The sequence below is a fragment of the Mustela erminea genome, chromosome 5, assembly GCF_009829155.1.
Source record: "Mustela erminea isolate mMusErm1 chromosome 5, mMusErm1.Pri, whole genome shotgun sequence".
In the NCBI taxonomy this organism is placed as follows: domain Eukaryota; kingdom Metazoa; phylum Chordata; class Mammalia; order Carnivora; family Mustelidae; genus Mustela; species Mustela erminea.
Genome location: NC_045618.1, coordinates 85,948,110 through 85,972,751, shown reverse-complemented (window position 1 = coordinate 85,972,751; position 24,642 = coordinate 85,948,110). Strand labels below are relative to the sequence as shown.

The following is a 24,642-nucleotide window of genomic DNA, read 5'->3' as shown; positions in this document are numbered from 1 at the left end:
TTTATCCTTTGCTAATCCTCTTAGGGTATTTTGTGGAAAGTAATTTGGAGTGCATTTTAAAAATAATCTCTGTCCTCTAGGCAGAGGTTCTTATGATCTCTTATGGGAAATAAAATAAAACCAAAATACATTTGTTAAGACAGATAAATAAGCATTAGTTATCTGCTGCAATAATAAATGGTTATAAATGCATAAATGTTTAGTTTCTGAGCAAATGTTTCACTTTTCATTTAAAAGAATTTCTAAATGGAGTGTATGAAGAAGAAAAACAGCGTCATTTTTAGAATATTCCCCTCAACTGAATGATAAAATAGATTAATTGTCTTAACTTCCAGCAGTATTGTGTATTTGACCTGAGCTTGAAATCTAAATGTATATCTTCAGGAATATAGTTGAATCTTAAAATACAAGCTTCCCTTGTTCTGAATCTGTATAACCTGACTCCTTGTGGACCTTGTAAAAGAACTTGATATGAATAAAATAGCAGAAAGACCAGCCTCCTTTTATGCATAGCATGGATCCCAAGAAATTTTAAGTCACTGTCCCCATTTTATAAATGAGAACACTGGTCTCAGAGTCTGGAGTAAGAAAACCGAAGTTCTATACCTAGCACAATCAATAAGTTAATTTGTGGTCTTAGATAAGTCACTGTTTTACTCTGGATCTAAATCGTCCCATTTTCAGTTATAGTTCTGTTACTTACTACCTTTGCATCATAAGCCTAATGAGTAACAGCATCTGACTTTTTAACTCTTTGTCCTTTTTTCATTATATTTTGCTGGCTTACAAACAAAAATTTTTTTAATGTATTTCTTGGTAATGTAAAGGCCAGGGTAGATTCATAGGTACTGTATTTTAATTACAAAATTTCTAATTTACATGTATCTATAGTACTGTATATCATAGTACTTCAAGTTGTGATTTTCAATTTCATAAATTTTTTTTTAGGATTTACCATATACTGAGCAGCAGAAGCAATGCAGTGACATAGAACAATAAGCCTGCTTCTCATAGTTTCTGATTTTATCTCTTTGGGCCTCAGTTTCCTCAGTAAGAAAATTAAATTAGATAATCTGTAATGCCCATTTGACTCTAAAATTTGTAATTCTTAGAGATGTAAAAAGATACCTTTTTTTTTTTTTAAGATTTTATTTATTTAGAGAGAGGGTGTGTGCATGCATGAGCAGGGGGAAGGGCAGAGGGAGAAGGAGGGAATCCCAGGCAGACTCCCTGCTGAGCATGGAGCCCAGTGCAGGACCCTGAGATCATGACCTGAGCCAAAATCAAGATTCGGACACTTAACCTACTGAGCCATCCAGGTACCTCCAAAAGACCTAGATACAATTTTTAAGGTTTGTTTTTAATATTTGTTAAATGGTAAGGGCCAATGATAGGCAGAGAAGGTTTCTTCCTAGTAGATTAAATGGTGTTTGTGAGAAATGGGAAAAAAAATTTTTTTAGCACTGTGTTTGGTAGGGTGAATAGATATTGATGCTATAAAAAATAATGCAAAACACCTCGGTAGAAGAAAGGGAGATTTTCATTGTAATATGTGGTTAAACAAATAGGCAAGATTTGAAGAAAAGAGGATTCCTCTTGCCTGGTAAGGAAGAAATGAGAATTTATGAGACCCTATAAGAATTTACAGTGGAATACCTAAATCAGCTTCCTGTGTTAAGTTGTACTTTTTTATGCTTGGAACTTAAATAGGAAAAATTGAATAGCAAGTTTAAATTGCTTTATTTATTGGCACAGCTCTATCTTTAACTGCACTTCCAAATGTTTCATCACCTCACTATTACTATGCATGTTAACATTTTAAAATGTATTCTGATAGTTTTCTAATCATTGACACTACATGCTATATTGGCTTGTGCCCATCGTTACTTAAAAACAAATTTCTATTTTTAATAGATTTCATTGAGCTTACCAAAAAATCTCAGAATTTTTTTATTTTAAGCATATGTTTAGGGTATGGTTGAAATTTAATAATATATTCTTCATGTTCATATAGTTCCTACTCTTCATAATTTTTCTTTTTTACAGATATTGATGATGCTCAAATACTTCCCCGCCCAACTAGAGTCAGACATTTTTCACAAAGTGAAGACACTGGAAATGAAGTTTTTGGTGCTTTGAATGAGGAGCAGCCATTGCCTCGAAGTAGCAGCACTTCTGACATCTTGGAACCATTCACTGTTGAGCGAGCCAAAGGTGCAGTTCCTGTCATTGACAGTTCATCCCGTCATGCGCCAAGCTTGCAGAGTTCCACAGAGGCTTCTTCAATAACTAGATCCACTGAAAGCCACATCACTGATACGCATAGTAGAGAGTCTTCTCTGGAAGTTGGTGATAGCATATATGACCATCTTTGTCACTTAATAGATCCAATAGAACTTGCAGATTCAGCTTTTGAACAAATCCAGTACATTGACCTTGAAGGAGATGACGATCTTCTTTCCTCCCTGAAAGAATATTTTAAGGAAAACCAGGAAAATCATAGTAAAAATGAGTTAGGTAAAGATGCAGCTTCTGAGGAAATGATTATTGCAGTAAATAGGGATGAACGATCATCTTCAGATAAATTAGAATACATAGACCAAGAAAGTAAATCAGAAAATACCGCCTCTTTTGTTGGGACTCCTGAAAACATTCAGTTTCAAAAAGAACCAAACTCAGCTGTCTTCATGAGTAGTATTGCACCTAACCAGTTAGGAAGTTTTATGAGAACAAAAACTTATGAAAAATCTAAGGAACTAAACAGTGACAAACAGTCTTCAGAACCTAGTTCAGGGAGCCCTTGTGATAAAGAAAAAAGGAAACACCTATATAGACAGACAGCCACAGAATTAGATGCCTGTGTGGATACAACACTAGTTGAAAAGGTTAAGGGTGTGCAAATCAGTGAAAAAATCATTGTCCCACATGTAATGCATGCCAAGAAAACTACACTAAAAACACCTCTTAACCATAGACTGCCTCATGTTACAAGCACTAGCAAGCTTTCTCCAACTAAAAGGAGCTTGTCTGAAACAGTAACTCATAGAGCCAAAATCATGAAAATAGCTACTAAAAAACGAAATACTGTTCATGTTACTTTTAGACCATCTACTGAGTCAGTTCAGTTTTATAATCCTCTGGAAAACAAAGAGGCTCCATGGAAGATGAGACTGCGGAAGCTTGGTGGCTTTAGTAGTAGTAGTAACAGCAGCACTAGCAGCACCAGCAACCCCCATATCAGCTCAGGTAGTTTGACAGAGTTAGTAAAACCTGGTGTGTACAGGCCTCTAGGTACAGTTGGCACAGCGTCAGTAAGTAAAACAATGAAGGAGTCTACAGAGATTCCCACCACTCTGTTAGAAAAAGAAGGAATTGCAAGTAATCAGTTAGGTAGTCGTAGTACTCTTAGGTCATCAAGTCATGAGGCAGGACTACAGCAGGGCTCCCTGGGTGGCGTTTATAAAACTGTTGTACATGCTCTTTCGAAGCCGAAGGCAAATGTTTCCCCACAGAGGCAGAACAGAATGCCACCAGAGGCTCCACTGAGGGATCTGTACAGTCATGTAATGGGCTATTTTGGAAGGAAAGCTGCAGGTGAGCACTAACAGTGTGCAGAGCGCAAAAGGAGAAAGACAGCACCAGTTTGGCTTAATGCAACTGAAGCAAGCTATAAGCAATCAAAAAGCTTTGGGATGGTCACTGCTTTCTCTCTGTTTGGTTATGCATGCGCCTTTTCCCAGCTGTATTTTTCCCAGCATACAATGTTTATTTAAATTACTAATTTCCCTTTTAAGGCATTTAGTTAAACCTCTTTGCTGCTGAACAAGATAGGAAAGAGGGAGATACAGGAAAATTTTAATGACCTTTCAGAGGCTACCGAAATCAAATATTTTTCTGAGTATGTACTACATGAGCCATGAAATTAGGTTTACTAAGTAGGTGGAATACTTTCTCCCCTGCCCCCTTATAGTTTATATTTAAAAGAGCACCGGCTGTATCTAATTGAGTTCGTTATTTTTATTGCTGATTTACTTGGTTTTATCTTTTTTCGTGGACGAAAATTACTTTGACATTTTTAGGTCATACAACCAGCCACCAATGTTTTAAGTTATCATTGAAGGAGAAATTATTTCTTAAATCTCAAAGTGGATTTAGTTACTTTTCATATAAGCAATTTCAAAACAAGGGGTAAGCTTTTTAGTTTTGCATTCATTTGTATAGAATGCAAGTCCTTAAAACACTTACCAGTGCTTTTCTTTTTTCTGAGATTTTAGATGTGCATAAAGGTTTCATGATAGCCAATCATGATTTAAATATGGAACCTCTATGGACAGATTACAGAAAGCAAGATTATGGTAACTGTCTTCTCTTATCTTGATTCAAATTTAAAATAACTTTACAGATATAGAAAATTAACTTTCAGCAGTAAGGTAGGTTTTGATTTTGTTTGTTTAACATGGTTTTGTTAGCATGATTAACAGAATGCCTTATAATGCATCTTGCATTGAGCCATTAATGCCACTTGAGGGCAGTATTCGACAGCTTAGCAAAGCCTGGCCAGTAATATAAAGATAATGGTATTTCACAGTGAGCTCTTGACTAGTGTATTTTCTTAGCCTGAAATGCTTTTTAGTTCATTAGGAATATAAACAATGCTGGTTTTCTTTTATTGCAGAGAAATTAACTTTTCAACAGCATAATAGTGAAGTAAATATCTTGTGTTCTATAAGTTTTTTTCCCCAAGTTTAAAATTTTCTTATTAATGTAGTCATAAATCAAAATAATTTTTACAGAATAATTTTAAGAATAATTTTTTCTTTTTACAGAAAAACCTTTATGAAAATAAATTTTTTTTTCTTAAAACAATAACATTAGACTTTGTAGTGTACAGAAATGACATTATGTCATGCTTATAAATTTTTTATTTTTCTAAACTTAAACGCATTTATATCCCACTGAGATGTGGATAGATTCAAGGGATAGATTCCTTGTAAATAGTCCTTGGAAAGAATGGAATTCTACGTTATTATTAAGACTCTAAATAGAAGCGTAGAGGCAGGAAGAAAGATAAATATACCAGTTTCTTTATAGGCGATATTAACCTAACTCCAGCTAGTGCTTATCTATAAGCTTTCTTGCTGTTTAAGGTTACACTGAAGATTGACTAACATCTGCTTAGTTAAATAAAGTAAATATCAATTTACTAATTCCTAAAATTAAATCTAAAAGGAGAAAAATTATTCATAAATGCATGTTTGGCAAATAATTGATATGGCATAGGTGATTTGTTTTGGGTTGTTTTTGTTTGTTTCAAATTCAGGAAATGCAGTTAAGTTTTTTCTCACTATATATAGTTATTTATTTATTTTTAGTCAATAAAGAGGACATGAGCCCAAAACTGCCCCCTCTTAATAGTGATATTGGCAGCAGCAGTGCTAATGTTCCTGATCTGATGGATGAGTTTATAGCAGAACGACTTCGAAGTGGTAATGCCTCAGTAAGTGTTATTTTATTTTATTTATTTGATTTAGCAAGGAGAATATATATACCTGTGTGTGTGTGTGTGTTTGTAAATCTTTACTCGAAATAATCTTCCTCTAAAACTTAACCCCTTTTTTGAATTAAGATCTTAAATTCTACTTTTATAATATTTTTTATTTAAAGACATTAAACAAATAGGCTTATAATTTTGACCAGAGTAAAAGATTAGAATACCTATTTGCTTAACTACTTAGGTATAAGCCCCTACCTTCCTAGTCTTCCCTCTGTTTTTTGTATTTGCTCATAGGTTACCTTCCTGCCCACTGCTGGCTCTTTCTTAACAAGAAAGATAACGAGAGGTCTTCTGACCCAACTCCTATTGGTTTGATAGCATAAATATTGATTACTTAATCATTATAGATAACTTCAGAACAGATTTTAAAGTTCTCTTTGTTTTATTAGAATTATGGCAGATTGAAAATAGAAGCAATTTTATCCCTAATAATGCTTAGTTGTTAAGGAAAGATAAATATATGCTTTTTTTTTTTAATGGTCATGTTCCACTTTTTTTTTTTAAGATTTTATTTATTTATTTATCTGACAGACAGAGATCACAAGTAGGCAGAGAGGCAGGCAGAGAGAGAGGGGGGAAGCAGGCTCCCTGCTGAGTAGGGAGCCCGATGTGGGGCTCGATCCCAGGACCCTGGAATCATGACCTGAGCCAAAGGCAGAGGCTTAACCCCCTGAGCCACCCAGGCACCCCAACTGTTGTGTTTTTTTTAATAAGATTTTTATTGAGAGAGTTTAGGTTTTTTTTCCTTGAATGGGAAAAAATAATAGAATTATTATATATAATCATTATAGAATAACCTCTTTGCCATCATTCTTTCCTTCCTCCACTATCTCTACTATTTGCTGCTACTTTTTCCATTTGAATACCTTGCTCTTTCTACCCTCTTAACTTCACTCCATGGATCCTTTGAGGCTCAAAGAATCTTAGACCCAACACCATATCACGATTGGGTCTCTACTTTAGACAAACCAACAGTAATTCAGGTAATGGCTCCATACAGTTACATAGACTGTTTGGTTAGTGTGTTTCCCACCTCCTACTTCATACCCTATATCTCAATTTATTATGGTGATTGTCTTGGAAATTCAAGATTTCAGATGTTTAATGAGATTACGTTTTTAATAGTAAGATGTTTCTTGAATTTTTAGACTATGACAAGAAGAGGAAGTAGTCCAGGCAGTCTTGAAATTCCCAAAGACCTCCCTGATATTCTAAATAAGCAAAACCAAATGCGCCCTATTGATGACCCAGGTGTGCCCTCAGAATGGACTTCTCCTGCCAGTGCAGGGAGCAGTGATCTTATCAGCTCAGATAGTCATTCGGATTCTTTCAGCGCTTTCCAATATGATGGCCGAAAATTTGACAGCAAGTATCTTTTTCTATTTGAGCAGTATATTTTTTGTTGATTGTTTTCTGTTTGAGACTGACTTGTGAATTATGTAACTATCACTTTCCTCTCTAATGTTACTGGACAAGGGTTCCCACATATTATGATTTCATTTTTTAGTGAAATTCCAAAGGAAGTTTTAGGGAATTCAAGTCGGGACCACTTTATTTCACCAAACTGAAGGCACTTAAAAAACAGAAACCACTGTCCTTTCATAAAACAAATGTTATTTTAGAACCAAACATACAGAAAGGAAAAAAGAGTAGACTTGACGTTAGAATAATGGATAGTCATAGTTATGAGTCAGTGCTGTTTCATGCATTTGTATTTGGGAACCACTATCTAGTTCAGTGCTTCAGTATGTTTAGTACAGTTATGTTCAGTGTTCCATTACCCAGAGCATTTCTTGAATAATCACAAAAGTTAAAATGATAGCATTGATATTACTTAATGCTGTATCAGTACCACATAGCTTTTCTGTTATTCTTTGTTACACTTGGTAGTGAAGAGTACCAAAATCTAAAAATGTTTTCTGCCTTCATGGATTATGTGCTACTCTGATTTCAGATGGAATATATGGGTTAAGAGAAAAATGGTTTACTACATATGAGCCATTTTTATTGTATATACCTAGAGTAGAGAGTATAAAGTTGTTGAAAAGCCTATTACCAGCTATCAGAAAATGTGGATAAGAATAGTGAAGATACATCATATGTATCTGTTTTTTGTCCTTATTGTTGTTAGTAATAAGCTATGAGAACTTTTAAAAATTTGTTTCTAATTATAAACTTTAAACTGTGTTAACATTATTTACACTTGTCTGAGTGGTATGTAAATAGATGTAGGGGGAATGTTAATGTTTAATCATTTTGCTGAAGCAGCTTTGTCTCTTTATTTTAAAAGATTTTTTTTATTTGAGGGGGAAAGGAGAGAACATGAGGGTGACAGGCAGGGGCAGAAGGGGAAGCAGATTCCTTGCTGATCAAGGAGCCAGACTCCAGGCTTGATCCCAGCGGGGATCCTGACCTGAGCCGAAGGCAGACACTTAACTGACTGAGCCACCCAGGCACCCCGTTTTGTCTTTTTTGTTAATACTTTTGTTTTATAATTGAGACTTCTATGTACTAGCATTTCTTCTTCCTTTAGATTTTGGCTTTGGAGCTGATGCTGGGATTACGTCCTCTGCTGATGTGGATTCAGGTTCTGGCCATCATCAGAGTGCTGAAGAGCAGGAAGTGGCTAGTCTAACCACACTTCAGATAGATTCTGAAACAAGCAGTCTTAATCAACAGGCTTTCTCCGCTGAAGTTGCAACGGTTACTGGTAAAGTTACTCAAGGGAATGTCTTCTTTAAGTGCATTTTTTAAGCCACCAAAGAATCTGTTTAGGATTTTATTTGATAGGTTTTAAGTATTACTTATTAGAGTTTAAGCATTATGTTTTCATCTATCTTTATGTAACAATGGAGGGAAAAAATGCATTAATGTAAGAGTGTCTTGGCCTAGAGTCTACATGGTAAGTTTCAGGGGATTAGCTGAACTCCTCATATTGTATACAGAATTTTATATATGTTTGCATCACTGCATTTCCTGTAGTGATTTTTAGATTACCAAAAAATAGTTGAGAAGTATTATCTTCTTTTCACTGTGTTTTAGAGTCAGCCCAGATTTTTTTTTTAATTTTTTAATTTTTTATTTTTTATATAAACATATATTTTTATCCCCAGGGGTACAGGTCTGTGAATCGCCAGGTTTACACACTTCACAGCACTCACCAAAGCACATACCCTCCCCAATGTTCATAACCCCACCTCCCTTCTCCGAACCCCCCTCCCCCCAGCAACCCTCAGTTTGTTTTGTGAGATTAAGAGTCACTTATGGTTTGTCTCCCTCCCAATCCCATCTTGTTTCATTTATTCTTCTCCTACCCCCTTAACCCCCCCATGTTGCATCTCCACTTCCTCATATCAGGGAGATCATATGATAGTTGTCTTTCTCCTCAGCCTAGATTTTTAATGATTTCTTTAACAAAGTATTTATTATAGAAACTGTAGAGAATACTGCCTAATAGCAGGCCTATTTATCAATATACTAATAGTCTGTATTAATACAATGAATTATGCTTTTCAGCAAATTTTTTATGTGGTCAAATATATGATGAGTGGGATCCAAGAAATTCAGTTATGAAATGCAAGATCACATTATTGCAAGGTTCTTGGTCTCTGGTCACTGTAGTGACCACTGTAGTGACCAGAGGGATCCTGGGCAGCTAGTAGCACATAGATTAGTGGTTCCACTGGATGATCCAAATTTCCTCTGGTTCTCACTGTCTTCTAATGCCCTTTGATGGGTGATTATCCATTCCATTTTTTTTTTTAAGCTTTTATTATTTGACAAGAGCGAGAGAGCATAAACAGGGGATAAAGGTAGAGGGAGAAGCAGACTCCCCGCTTGAGCAGGGAGCCCGAGGCAGGACTCAATTCCAGGACCCCAGGATCCTTACGTGAGCTACCCTGGCTCCCCTGAAAGTTCTTAATTCTCCTCCCATTCCACACCGTCCTCCCCTTTGTCATGGCAGCCACCAGTTAGTTCTCCATATCTGTGGGGCTGGGTTTTATTTTGTTTTGTTTTACTTTTTAGATTCCACGTATAAATGGAATCATATGGTATTTGTCTTTTTCTGTCTAATTTACTTCACTTAGCATAATACTGTCGAGGCCCAGCCATGTTGTTGCAAATGTCAAAATTTCATTCTTTTTTGTGACTGAATAGTATTCCATTGTCTATAAAAACCACGTCTTTATCCATTTATCCTTAAGTGGACTCTTAGGTTATTTCCATACCTTGGCTGTTGTAAGTAACGCTGCAGTGAACATAGGGATACAAATACCTCTTTGAATTAGTGTTTTTCTTTTCTTTAGATAGATACCCAGTAGTGAAAGTACTAGATTATGCAGTGGTTCTACTTTTAATTTTTTGAGGAACCTCTCTATTGTTTTCCAGAGTGGCTGGAAGGTTTAGTGGTGTTGAGCATCTTTACATGTGTCTGTTGGTCATCTGTATGTGTTCTTTTGAAAAATATTCAGAACTTTTGCCCTTTTTTAATTGGATTGTTTTTTGTTATTGAGGTAAAGGAGTTCTTTATATATTTTATATATTTATTGTGTTCTATGAATCCTTTTATATATATGTTAGGCCCTTATCAGATATATGATTTGGAAATATCTGCTTCAGTTTAGTAGGTTCCCTTTTTGTTTTGTTGATGGTTTTCTTCACTGTGTAGAAGCTATTTAGTTTGATATAGCTCCGCTTGTTTATTTTTGCTTTTGTTTCCCTTGCCTGAACAGATATCTAAAAAACATCGCTAAGATCAATGTGAAGGAGCTTACTGCCTATGTTTTCTTCTATAAGTTTTATGTTTTCAGGTCTTCAATTCATTTTGAATTGATTTTTTTGTATGATATAAAGTAGTAGTTTAGTTCTATCCTTTTACATATAGCTGTCCATTTTCCCAACAGCATTTATTGAAGAGACTATCCTTTCTCCATTGTATCTTTTACCCTCCTTTATTGTAAATTCGTTGACCATATATGCATGGGTTTTTTTCTAGCTCTCTGTGTTCTGTAGATCTCTGGGTCTGTTTTTATGCCAATACCACACTGTTTTAATTACTATAGCTTTGTAGTATAATTTGAAATAGGGAGCAAGATACCTCCAACTTTGTTCTTCTTTCTTAAGATTGTTTTGGCTAGTTAGTCTTTTGTTATTTCATACAAATTTTAAAATTATTTATTCTAGTTCTGTGAAAAATACTGTTGGTATTTTGGTAGGGATTGCATTGAATCTGTACATTTTTGGGTGGTATGGACATTTTAACAATATTAGTCTTCCAACTCATGAGCATGGCATATCTTTCCATTTATTTGTGTCTTCTTTAGTTTCTTTCATCAGTGTCTCCTAGTTTTCACTATATAGGTCTTTCACCTCCTTAGTTAAATTTATTCCTAGGTATTTTATTCTTTTTAATGTGATTATAAATGGGATTGTTTGTAGTTCATTATTAGGGTGCAGAAACACAGCAGAGTTTTTACATATTAATTTTATATTCTGCAATTTTACTGAATTCATGTATTCTGACAGTTTTTTGATGGAAGGTTCAGGGTTTTCTATATATAGTGTCATGTGATTGGCATATAGTGATAGTTTTAATTCTTCCTTTCCAATTTGTGTACCTCTTATTCCTTTTTCTTAACTAATTGCTACAGGTAGGATTTCTAATACTATGTTGAATAAAAGTGGGGATAGTGGGCAAGCTTTCACATTTCACCAGTGAATATGATATTAGATGCTAATTTTTTATATATGGCCTTTATTATTATATTGAGGTGCATTCCCATTATACCCAGTTTGTTGAGACTTTTATCATTAATGGGTATTGAATTTTGTCAAATACTTTTCTGTATCTGGTGAAATGACCATATGATTTTTATCTTTCCTTTTGTTAATATGGTGTTAGCACATTGGTTGATTTGTAGATGTTGAACCAACTTTGTCTCCCAGGAATAAATCCTGCTTGAGCATGGTGTATGATTGTTTTTCTGTGTTGTTGAACTCAGTTTGCTAATATTTTGTTGAGGATTTTTGCATCTGTGTTCATTAGGGGTATTGGCCTCTAATTTTCTTTTGTGGTGTCCTTGTCTAGTTTTGGTATGAGGGTAACACTGGCCTTGTAAAATGAGTTTGGAAGTTTTCTTTCCTCTTCAGTTTTTTGGAAGAGTTTGAGAGGGATAGGTGTTAAGACTTCTTTGGTGTTTTGCAGAATTCACCAGCAAAGCTGGGTGATCCTGCAATTTTGTTTATTAGGAGGTTTTTGATTACTGATTCAGTCTCCTTACTAGTGATTTGTCTATTCAGATTTCTCTTTCTTCATGATTGAATCCGGGAAGATTATACATTTCTAGGAATATATCCATTTCTTCTAGGTTGACCCGTTTGTGGGGGTATAATTGTTCATAGTAGTCTCTTATGATCCTTTGTATTTCTGTGGTATTTGTATTTGTATTTCTTTCATTTCTGACTTTATTTGAGCTCTTTTTTCTTCTTGTGGATCTATGTAAAGGATTGTCATTTTTACCTTTTCAAAGAATCAGCCCTTAGTTTCATTCATCTTCCTTTATTGTCTTTTTAGTCTCTTTTATTAATTTCTGCTCTGATCTTATATTATTTCTTTCCTTCTACTGACTTTGGGCTTTGTTTTTTTTTTTTTTTTCCCCTAATTTTCCTGGGTGGAAGTTAAATTGTTTATTTGAGATTTCTTTTTTCTTGAGCCAGGCCTGTATTGCTATGAAATTCTTTCTTAGAACCATTTTTGTTGCATTCCATAGGTTTTGGTATGTTATATTTCTGTTTTCATTTATTTCTAGGTATTTTTTCTCCTTTAAGTTTCCATTCTCCCTGAGTTATTTAGTAACATGTTTAGTCTTCATGTATTTGTAGTTTTTCCAGTTTTCTTCTGGTAGTTGATTTTTAGCTTCATACTGTTGTGGTCAGAAAAGATGCTTGATAAGATTTCGGTGTGCTGAATTTATTGAGACTTGTTGTGTGACCTAATATGTGATCTTTCCTGGAGAATGTTCCGTTTGTATTTGAGAAGAGTATATTCTGCTGCTTTGGATGGGTTGTTCTGTACATACCAGTTAAGTCCATCTGGTCTAATGCGTCATTTAAGCCCAATCTTTCTTTGTTGATTTTCTTTTAAAAAGACCTAATATTTTAGGGGCTTGGCTTGGTACTAGTAGCACTCCCATACAACCACCACAAATTGTTCATATAGTATTAATTTATGGTATATATTATTTAAATTGACAGGAGTTTCTGTTATTTGCCAGACACCATACTATGCACTGGCAGTATGTCAGTATGTAACCACAGATACAGTCCCTGTTCTTACAGAGTATATGCACTAGTGAAGATATTTAAAAGTGAATAGTTTCAGGTCAGTGTGACAAGTGATATAATGGTGAGGAACAAGTGCAAAGAGCAGAGATTACTTATTTACCCCAGATATATCAACATGGGGTAGGCTTCTCAGGAAGGGGTGTCTAAGGTGAAACCTGAAAAATAAAAAGTTAACCAGACTTATGGGAACAGGATAAGGGCTTCATGCAAAGGGAAAAATATGTGGAAAAGGCCAGAGGTATGCTATGTATTCTGATAAATACCAGCAGTTTACTTTCTATGACTAGAACTTAAAAGTACTAGGGGAATTATGGAGTTGTAATAAAGTTGCAGAAAGACTGGAAAACCACACACTAAAAAGTTTGCACTTCTGCTGTGTCCAGTAAAGAGGCATAAAATCCATAGAAAGATTTTAAATGTGGGAGTACTATCAGATTAGATTTTTAGATTTTTTTGCTGCCTTACAAAAAATGGATTGGGAAGAAAGGAGTGTGTTTGTGTGGTGGGAGAGAGACTGAAGACTGGGGACCACCAGGGACTCTGTGTGTGTGTTTGTGTTTGTGTGTGTGTGTGTGTGTGGTGGGGGAGAGACTGAACACTGGGGCCCACCAGGGACCATTGTACACCAGTGCAGTAATGATAGTAGCACATAGAGCCACAGTGAGCAAGTTCCTCTTCTTTTGAATTGCTCCAAGTCTGAAGTTAGTGAAATAGAGTAGCAGTGGGTCCTAGAGTTTCTGTAGCTAGACCAGGAATGAGAGTAGACATTCTCACTCTCACTGATGGCTTCTATGAATTGGTAAGTCCAGTTCTAATTCCATATGAGTCCCATGGAAGAAATCAAATGAGACCCCTAGATATAAAATCTTGTACTGTATTTTTATTTTATTTACCTCTTTGGCCAACTTGTAACCTGTTATATCCTTTGATGTGGTTCAGTTGTGTTTTATTGGGGTTTTAAGCATTACATCTTAGGTAGAGGGTGTTGAATATTCTCTTTATTGTAATTTTTATTAAATTGTCTTTACAGGTTCAGAAAGTGCTTCTCCAGTCCATTCAGCTCTGGGATCCAGGTCACAGACACCTTCTCCTTCCACACTGAATATAGATAACATGGAACAGAAAGATCTGCAGCTTGATGAGAAGCTCCACCATTCTGTTCTTCAGACTCCAGATGACCTAGGCAATATTTGGAAATTAGATACTTGCCATTTTTCCTTTCAGAGCATTAATGTTAGGAGATCTTATTATCTAAATTATTTAAAATTTTGTTTTTGAGAGGGATAATTAAGAGACAAATCAGTTGATTTATCACTATATTATGCAGGTTCTGTAGAGTAGGGAAATGTTAACAGTGAAACTGCAGTGTTTTGTGTTTTCTTTTATTTCATTGGGTTTACACCAGACTCTTATTTTCTATTATCGTGAGAGACAATTTGGTAACTTTTTTATAATACAATCAGTTATTATACACTTTATGTGGAAAGAGAAAAAAGTCAAACATGAGAGGTAAAGGACTTACATATAGTTAGAATGAACTTAGAAATTATGAGCACACTGAGATACTATCAAGTAGGAATAATCCTTACCAACTTAGTAATTATTTTGCCTTTTCCATTATATACACTGAATAGGATAATGGTTTTTTTTTTTTTTTTTTAATTTATTTATGACAGAGAGACACAGCAAGAGAGGGAACACAAGCACAGGGGAGCTGGAGAGGGAGAAGCAGGCTCCCCACTGAGCAGGGAGCCCAATATGGGGCTTGATCCTAGGATGCTGGGATCACAACCTGAGCCAAAGGCAGATGCTTAACAACTGAGCCACCCAGGTGCTCCGATGGATTTTTTTTAAGCTGAAGGAGACCTATAGTGATGTTAGCTAAACCATCTCTTTTACAGTGAGGAAGTGTAACCATAGGAATTCTGCTCTCTTGTGCTCACTTGTGCTCTCTTGCTCTCTCTGTCAAATAAATAAATAAAATATTAAAAAAAAAAAAAAAAAGATTTGGGAAGCCTGGGTGGCTCAGTTGGTTAAGCTGCTGCCTTCGGCTCAGGTCATGTGACCCAGGGTCCTGGGATCGATTGAGTCCCTCACTGGGCTTCTTGCTTGGCAGGGAGCCTGCTTATCTCTCTGCATCTGCCTGCCACTCTGCCTGCTTGTGCACTCTCTCTCTCTCTCTGACAAATTAAGTAATTTGTACAACATTACATAATTAATGATAGAAATGAGACTAGGATCCAAGGTTACCTATATTTCTTACATATAATCTTGCCAATTTCATTAAGCAAAAGAAATGTAATTATAGAAATTTTTAAATTATGTTTAAGTTTTAGTAAAAATGTTAATTTTCCCATGTTATTATCATATCTCTTTTAATGCTAGGCTTGACTTAATTGTGAAATACATTTCTTTGGAAGTTTTAAGTACAAAGAAACAGGCTTATGAAGACTTCCTATAGGAACTGCCTTCAGCCTGAGATATTCTATTAATTGATGCTATAACCTGAAGTGACCATTTGCTGAAAGAGAGATTATGTACTTATAAATATGACCTTTATATCAACTATAATAAATTTATCTAGTATCTGCATCATTTCCTCCTTAGGTAAATCTTAGTACAAGTGGTTGAATAAGTAATTACTGCCATAATAAGGAATTATGAACTGGTTGATTTTAATCAGGAAAAAATAACACTAATGCATAATGACACTTTAAAAATTCACTTTTGTAGATATTTAAGTTTATTATTTTGACTCCTTTGTGTTTTGTGATCAATTCTTTAGAAAAATTACTGACACTAGTGTATTTTTTCCACAGAAATCAGTGAATTTCCATCTGAATGTTGTAGCGTGATGGCAGGGGGTACACTCACAGGATGGCATGCTGATGTTGCTACTGTAATGTGGCGAAGAATGCTAGGCATTTTGGGAGATGTCAACGCTATTATGGATCCTGAAATACATGCTCAAGTTTTTGATTACCTCTGTGAACTTTGGCAAAATCTAGCTAAGGTAAAAACAAAAACAAAAAAAACAAAACATAAGAGGAGAAAGAAAAAAAAGTTAAGAAGTGGAAGCCTTAGATCTCATAGCTACCCACCACCCCACCTTGCTATAAACTGGTTCCTAGCAAGGTGAAGTCACTTAACCATGTTTAAATATATAATTAATGATAGGAACTAGAATTAAACTCAAGTTTAAGATAAAACAAACTGGAAGAACACTTTTATAGGTGTGTTGCATTTTATTTGAAAATTACAGATTAGAGATAACCTTGGCATTTCAACTGATAACCTGACCTCCCCTTCACCACCAGTTTTGATTCCTCCACTGAGAATTCTTACACCTTGGCTTTTCAAGGTAAGCTTAAGATATAAAATGTTAATTTAAAAGGTTCATTTAGTAAATACATATGTAATCAGTTTTAAACATTTGATAGATTTTTTAGGTTTTATATATAATCTTCTAGAACACTTAGTTTTTAACTAGTCATTAGGAGTTATATAAGAGGAGAATGGGCACAGCAAAATTATTATACAGGTGCATCATTTTTACTTATTTAATAAAGCAAAAATGAATGTAGAAAATTATGTTTTTATTATATTTAAGTGAAGTGTAGATCTCAAATTTGTGTTAGAATGTGCTCTATATTTTTTAAAGATTGAATTCTTGGGTCACCTGGGTGTCTCATTTGGTTAAGTATCTGCCTTTGTCTTGGATCATGATCACAAGATCCTGGGATTTAGCCTCCCATCGCACTCCCTGCTCAGAGGAGCTGGCTTCTCCCTCTTCCTCTACAGCTCTTCCGCTTGTGCTCTCTTGCTCTCTCTGTCAAATAAATAAATAAAATATTTAAAAAAAAAAAAAAAAGATTTGGGAAGCCTGGGTGGCTCAGTCGATTAAGCCGCTGCCTTCGGCTCAGGTCATGATCCCAAGGTCCTGGGATGGAGTCCCTCATTGGGCTTTTTGCTCCGCAGGGAGCCTGCTTCTGTCTCTGCGTCTGCCTGCCACTCTGCCTGCTTGTGTACTTTCTCTCTCTCTCCCTGACAAATAAATAAATAAATAAATAAAATATTTTTAAAAAGATTTAATTCTTTTGAATATTATTTGATATGTTTGGTGCATTTTCCTAAATGAAACAGTATGTGGTTATTTATACCTGTGTTTCATGTTAATATTTGCAGTAGTTTCATTGATTCATTAAGAAATTGGGCCAACATAGAAATAAATGAAAACAAATATATTGCTTGCTTTATTCAATTTAACAGTATTTGTTTTTGAATATTAAGACCAACATTTTTGAATTGTAGGCAACCATGTTGACTGATAAGTATAAACAAGGTAAATTACATGCTTACAAACTTATCTGTAATACAATGAAAAGAAGACAAGATGTTTCTCCAAACAGAGATTTTCTAACACATTTCTACAATATAATGCATTGTGGATTACTTCATATTGATCAGGTAAATATATACTTTCTAACCAATTGCTTTATAAACTTATCTTTGATTCTTGATTTTTAACTCTTAACTTTTAAGGTGTAGAATTAAAAATGCTCTCTTATGTAGTCATTTTATTTACAAGTTTCTTCCGTTTTGTAACCTAATTTGTTTTTGAAACATAGTTGAAAAGCCATTATAGTTAGGTGATCAACTTGTTTATTAAATGTATCTTTCCTCTAACAACTAGTTCTCTGTTTTGCAGATATTAAGCCATCTTTTGCTTAGACTGACATGTTTCTTTAAAGTCCTAATGTACTTATTCTTGGGCGTTTTGTAATTGTTACTTAATAATTGGCTCTTGAGGCATATGGATTTGCTCATCTAGTCATGAAACAGAGGTTTTTTTCTACTTTAAGAGTGAGCACATCATGTTTTCTCTTTTTCATAGATTGTTAGTATAGTGACAGTTCTGTTGACTTGGCATTCGTATCAATGCAATCATTGCATTAGCCAGTCATAAATATTACTCTAGAACATTACTGCAGGGGTTTTGATCCCGGCCATAAAACTAAAAAAAAAAAAACCTATGGGAAGTTGTAAGTCATGGTAATGAAACATTTTAATCATGATGGGCTTAAATTTCACTTGCAGTTCATTTGAAGAGCATTAAACTAATTTTGAAAGAGGTAATTATATCTCTCTTTCCCCAAAATAAAAATATTTCTTGCATTAATTTGAAGTGGCTACTTACAGTGTTCTACCTTATAAACATGTCTGAAACAAAATGACACCTTTAATTACTTGTCAGAGAAACCTTTTGTTTAGGATAAATCGGATTGAGTAAGACAGTGTAAAACACTGCATCTTCATGTTGAATTCCAAAGGCAAAGTGAATGAATAACCAAGTTAAGGATACTCCCTCAAAAATGCCTAGGTCTGTATTTCTGAGACTAGATATTTGCCATCAAAGGGCTTCAGTTTATCTAATAAAGAGAATCCCTGCAGTTGTCACATAATAGGTCATGCAACTTTAGAAATCAGAGATCTCACATGGAAGCGAGTAGATGAGAGAAGCAGCCACTCTGCAGTTTAGTTTCATGATACGTGGGTCTTATATTTTCAACCCCCTGAAGCAAAGAGCTGTCCAGCTTGCTCTCAAGTGCAAAAAAAAAAAAAAAAAAAAAGCTATATTGATGTCAGTTAAAGAAATGCTTTAAGTTTACTTTCCTTTGGCAGAATATAATATTGAGCATGGATTAATTAGAAGAATTAAAATTAGTCTTTCCAGTTAGGCAGTGAATAGTAATTGCCTGTTTTACTGTTTCATATGTTACCTTTTTTTAAGGATATTGATTAGCTGATACCCAAGATTAATTTATGATACTCTTTTCCCTTCTTTGCTTACTCCTAAGGATATTGTCAATACAATCATCAAGCACTGCTCACCTCAATTTTTTTCACTTGGTTTGCCTGGTGCCACAATGCTTATTATGGATTTTATTGTAGCAGCTGGTAGAGTGGCTTCTTCAGCTTTTCTCAATGTAAGTTTTTATTTCCTGTTCTTCATAATATAACAGACTGTAGTTAAACAAGACTCAACTCAAAGCAACAAAGGAGGAGCCCTTGTTAATAAGGTTAAAAAACTGATGTTTAGGAAAATTTACAGTTTAACTGAAGTTACTTTTTTTAATGTAAATTTTGAAACACAAGAAAGTACTAAAATTGAAAAATCGACACATGAGCTATAAAAATGGATTAAATCTGATAAGCAAAACAAAATATAAAATTGAGAAAATCTAAGGAATCAAGTAGAGGGAGGGAAGAAACTAAAGAGAGGGCAATGGGCCATAGCAAAAGAGATGGACCAGAAGTGAGTAATTCAAAAGTGTGCTCTAGGAGGAAACTCTCAACTCTGAAACAGCATGTGAGGATTTTTATAATAGGTATAGTAACTCACTAAAATTGGAACCTGCTCATATTTAAGTATGAGATAAACTAAAGATGAAGACAGTAGCTGGTTTATAGTGCTAAAGAGTTTAGATTTCATCCCAAGGAAAGAATGACTGAGCATTGAGGGATTTTACACAAGGAGTGACATGATCAAATTTCTACTTGAGAAAGATCACTCTGGTGCAAAGTATAAATGAGAAATAACAATTAAATAACAATTAATTAGAATAAACTAAGAATGTTGGGGAAAGAATAATCAGTCATACTTGACATCATTTTGTAACTTAGAAAGCTGTTTAATATACATTATTTCACTTATAAGCTGTGTAAAAGACCAACAGTGAATGAGAAGGAATTCTCTCTATTTGGAGGATAGTAGGCTGCCTAGTAGAGATCAGTGAGATATCAGGAGGGCTATTGCATGTACAAGGCAGGAGCTCAAAGGACATGTCAGGACTGAAGTGGAAAGCTGGGAGACAGTAGCTTTTACATGTTACTGAACGCCATGAAACTGGATGCATTCACCTAGTGGAAATGTTCACATAAGGGAAGAACCTGTATTTATAGCTAGTTGTTAACCCTGTTTCTCCAGTTCTGTAAGAACAGCGATTGCATCTTACTCATCTTGATACCTCCAGGACCTAGCACAGCACCATGCTTATACAGATATATATTTTTTAAATTGTTGACAACTATAGAATGTAGGGCAATAAATAAGTACCAATAGGAGAAGCTCAATATAAATGGTTAAAAAGCACAGAGTGTAGGGGCACCTGGGTGGCTCAGTTGGTTAAATATCTGACTTTAGCTCATGTCATGATCTCAGGGTCCTGGGATCGAGCTCCATCCACATCAGGCTCCTTACTGAACAGGAGAGTCTGCTTCTCCCTCTCTCCCTGCTCCTACCCCATGCTTGTGCTTGCTCTCCTCTTTCTCCCTCTCTTTCAATATAAATAAATAAATAAATATCATTTTTTAAAAAATGGAGTCTAGAGCCAAACTCTAGGGTTCAAATCTACCTCTGCCATTTAGTAGATGTGAGACCTTGTGCTGATTAATTTCTGTGTGTCTTGGTTTCTTCATTTATAAAATGGAGATAACCTTCTTCATAGGGTAATTTTATAAGGATTAAATTAATTAACTTTTGGAACACGGTTGGAACACTTTGTGGACACTTGTATATGTGCAGTATAAGAGTTTGTTTAATAAAATTAGTTGGTAATTCAGACAAAGGAGAGATCTTTTTTGTATAGGGACGTCAGGAATATTTCGTGGAAAAGATACTTGAATAGTCCTTGAAAGATTATTAGTAATTTTATACGTGAAAATATTGATGAGGGAAGGTATGCCAGGAGGGAAACAAGCATGAATAAGCTGTGTTCTAGGAATGACAAATACTCCCATCTTTTCTTGAAGCAGGTTAATCTAACTAGGGAGTAGTGGACAAAAAGAACAGAAAGGTACTTTAGATCCTAGCTACAAAAAGTGTGGTCTGCACACCAGAAACATTTGGCATGATCTAGGTGCTTGTTAGAAATTCGGAGTCTCAGACCCCATCCCAGACCTACTAAAACAGAATGCACATTTTAACTATATTCCAAATAATTGGTATGGACATTGAAGATTGAGAAGTACTGACTTAGACTATATTCGGAAAGTCTTGAATGTGAGGGATCAGATGATAATGCTATATTAGATAAACAGTTAAATGTTTTAAATTAGGGAGAGAGATGATTGAATCTGTGCTTTGGCAATATTATATAAGTGTATTAATCTAGGAGTAGATTAAATGGAAGGCAGGTAAAGATGGTAAATAAATTACAAGGCTATTATAGCATTAGTGTACACAGATTATCAATCTCTTTGATACTGGCACAAGTTGGTAGACCTCAGAGGAGACTCAATTTTTTTATCAATTTACTATGGAAACAATTACTACTGAGTAGGCCAATTATTCTAGATGGACTAATCAGCACTTTTCCTGTACTTCTCAAGATTCTGCAGGAGAATTAAGCCCTAATGTCCTTACGCATCCATTTTATGTGACTAAATTTACCTCCTGTGCATGTAGAAAGGATGCTAGTTCTGTAACATCCTTACAAAAATTTAAAAAATAGTCATATGTTCCACATATGATGAACACTTGTTGAGAAAGACTGCATAGGAAGACCAGTTATTGCAAGAATCAAACCTGACACCCCATCCCTCTACTATAAGGTTAAGGTTAGTCTTCTCCTCTGGATGATGTTGGAGGTACACATTCCAATCTTCATCTTTGGATTCCATTTTAGATCCCATACACATCATCTTCCTTCTGTTAATGGGCAGCTTGTTTCTTCCCCTGACAGACAGATTGTAAAATAATTGGTTAGGTTTTGCCTTTCTTAATTATAATCACATTACAGTATGCTCCCATTATATCCACATACCTGAACATTCTTAGTTATCTTATCCAATTTTAAATAAAAATCCTTAGCTGATCTCTTTTAAAATGCTGGTTTTTATCAGTTTCACTTTTATAGCTAATTTTTTTTTATTTAAAGACTTTATTTTTCTAAGTAATCTTAACACCCATCTTGGAGCTTTAATTTACAACTCTGAAATCAAGAGAGTCACGTGCTCTACCAGCTGAGCCAGCCAGGACCCCTATAACTATTTTTAAATTGGCATGGTGTCTATAAGCTTACTCTAACCTCTTGATGGTGTTGTCTTTTATCTGCAAATCTGGATTATTTTTTAAATATGGAAGTGAGTTGTTTTGTTGATGATCATAATGAAGTACTACTCCACTGCCTCTATAATAACCCTTAGAAACATAAGGAAATCCTTTTGGTGACAGATTGTTGTTTTATGTGAATAGAAGTACTATATTTCTAGCAGATTCGTTTTAGCATTTTTGTTAGGTATTATTAAACATATAAATTGGTATTGTAGGTATTTTAGTTAATAAATATACTAGTAGGTGGGTATTGGTGTTTGGTGGACATGCAAGAAGGTAGAAGAAGAAAAAGAAATGCTCAGTGTTGATACTTCAGAAATGGCTTAATATAGCTAAGGAAAAAAGATGAAAAGTTACCTTCATCTGTAGGCCAAGTATAAATTCTGACTGTATTTAGTAAGTAGTATAGGCAGTGCTTTTCTCATGTACATAATATCATAAAAACCATCTAAACTAGTGCCTGTTTTTGAAGAGACAGTTACTATTTTTATCCTTAGTTACTTTATTTATTCTTAAATAGTGACAAATACAATCTAGTGACATTGAATCATCTGCCCATGAGTTATAACACAGTATGTTATGATGTGTGAGTTGCCTTTAAAATGAAAGTATTTATATTTTTTTCTAAAAAAATCTGATACCTAGGCACCAAGAGTGGAAGCACAAGTTCTTCTGGGATCTTTGGTTTGCTTTCCTAACTTATATTGTGAACTGCCTGCTCTCCATCCCAACATTCCTGATATTGCTGTGTCTCAGTTTACAGATGTTAAGGTAGGAAATCAGATTTTCAGCATTTAAATGATTTTATAGTAACAATGTATGGTAAAATTTGTATTCTTTCTTTTTCTTTAGAAATCCACATAATTGTTAAAGAACATTAACCAGTCATACCCCTCGCACACAAGACTGGAATGTCCATTAGCATTATAGTCTTTTTTGTGTTGATAACTTCTTTGGAAACATTTTCTCATTATTGTATCCATTCATATGTCAGTATCTTAGGATTCTTTCATTCACTCACAGAACATTTATTGAAATATCCCATGAGGCAGGTACTGTGCTACTTCTAAGGCATCTAAGCAGGTTGAGATGGCAATAAATCTGCAAACTTGACTCTCTCTTTATTTCCACATGTGAATATATCCAACAATGTAATGAAATATTCTGTTTTGCTGTAGGAAACTGGAATTGGGGCGGGGAATCTGTGTACCTGAAGCATTATAGCTCCTGAACAGTCATGCTGATGATCAATTTTTAAACTTTTGCCTTCTCTGAAAGAAATTTCTTCAGTTTGCTGGATTTCTGTATATACTTTCATACCACCCATATTTCTCTTTATGACATTTATTATATATAATTACTTGTTTAGTGTTTGATTTATGCTTCAGACAAATAACACAGTCTTATTTACTGCTGTATCCTCAAAGCTTAATATACTGCTTGGCATCTGCTACTCTAGAAACATTTGTTGAACAAGTGAATTTCACTTACACATAAAATTGTATAGCTCAGTGCAAATTTGTAATAACAGTTAATAAAAACTATAGAAATTGAGTTTTGGTCTTCAGAGATGTAGTGTCTTTGGTTTCTTCTGAAAACAGAAGATCCTGAAGTCAGGGATAGGTAATAGTTTTAATTTGCTTAGGCAGTTTTGAGGTCTCTAGGGATTAGCCTAGCTACTACATATGATCTGCTTTTCAAGAGTGGCCTTATTGTCTTCTGGCCATTATATAGACAGTAATGGCTTAAATTATTTAAAAAATCAAAACAAACTTTGGGGAAGGGGTATCTCCAAAATAAAAGCTAATTCTAATAATGATGAAGAAAGCAAAAATCTCAAGAAAATGATGATTATCCTATTCTTATCCAGAAAACTGAAGATTTAAGGGAAAATTACATGCCATAGTGGTCGTATTTAATTTTTACATTTTCACTGAAACCAGCTCTCTCTGTATTTTAAACTGCAGTCACATAGCCGCATGGAACATACCATGCTGTTTTTCAATTTTGTGCTTTTGAAAATGCATTTCTTTCTGCTTAAAACATCTATTATGTAGACCTGTTTTCCTCTTCTTGTCTTTCTTAATCACCCCCACACAAATAATCTTAGTCTTTGACCTTGATCATTTGTCAAAATCCTGTTTACTTAAGACCCTTTTGTGAAGTCTCCTATGACTTTCCAAAGTTTAACTGTTTGTTCACATAGAACCTTGTATATGTCATCTTGTGTTAATAATTGTTAACAAGTCTTCCTCCCTCCCTGGAATATAAACTTCTTGAGAATATGTACTGCATCTTAACCATCCATTTCTTTCCAGCATTTAAGACAGGATCTATTGCATAGAAAGCTCTTGAGCTTAAACAATAGATATGTCCAAAGTACCTATTAATTACCAGCCACTGGGTTTGATGCTAAGTTTGCAGAGATAAGTAGAAAAGTTACTCCTCCTAGGAGCTTACAGTCTATGTAACTGATAAATGCTTTGTGAATATATGAATGAATGAATGAAATAATGATTTTTTAAGAAAAGGAACAAATAGATTCTTAATTATCATGCCTAGTGGCATTCTTGTTTTCCTCTTCTTAGCCACTATGGTATTTGACCCATGTTGATATTCCTGACCTTCC

At 34.7% G+C, this 24,642-nt stretch overlaps 1 protein-coding gene across 17 annotated transcripts in view; it reads left to right on the top strand.

The window, feature by feature from the left end:
- Positions 1-24,642, top strand: part of RALGAPA1 (Ral GTPase activating protein catalytic subunit alpha 1) — a 247,914-nt gene that overhangs the window by 102,992 nt on the left and 120,280 nt on the right. For 11 of the 17 annotated variants that reach the window (XR_004285927.1, XM_032344040.1, XM_032344039.1 and 8 more), the window contains 10 exons: positions 2,047-3,594; positions 5,373-5,497; positions 6,703-6,919; positions 8,088-8,264; positions 13,929-14,081; positions 15,718-15,911; positions 16,161-16,259; positions 17,210-17,365; positions 18,757-18,885; positions 22,659-22,784. Coding sequence is in view for 16 of the 17 variants with exons in the window: in XM_032344040.1 (XP_032199931.1) it covers positions 2,047-3,594; positions 5,373-5,497; positions 6,703-6,919; positions 8,088-8,264; positions 13,929-14,081; positions 15,718-15,911; positions 16,161-16,259; positions 17,210-17,365; positions 18,757-18,885; positions 22,659-22,784 (2,924 nt within the window). In the remaining variant the exon portion in view is untranslated. Of the gene's footprint in view, positions 1-2,046; positions 3,595-4,274; positions 4,356-5,372; positions 5,498-6,702; positions 6,920-8,087; positions 8,265-13,928; positions 14,082-15,717; positions 15,912-16,160; positions 16,260-17,209; positions 17,366-18,756; positions 18,886-22,658; positions 22,785-24,642 lie in introns of all 17 variants that reach the window. The other 6 variants (XM_032344048.1, XM_032344052.1, XM_032344051.1 and 3 more) reach the window with 2 other exon arrangements.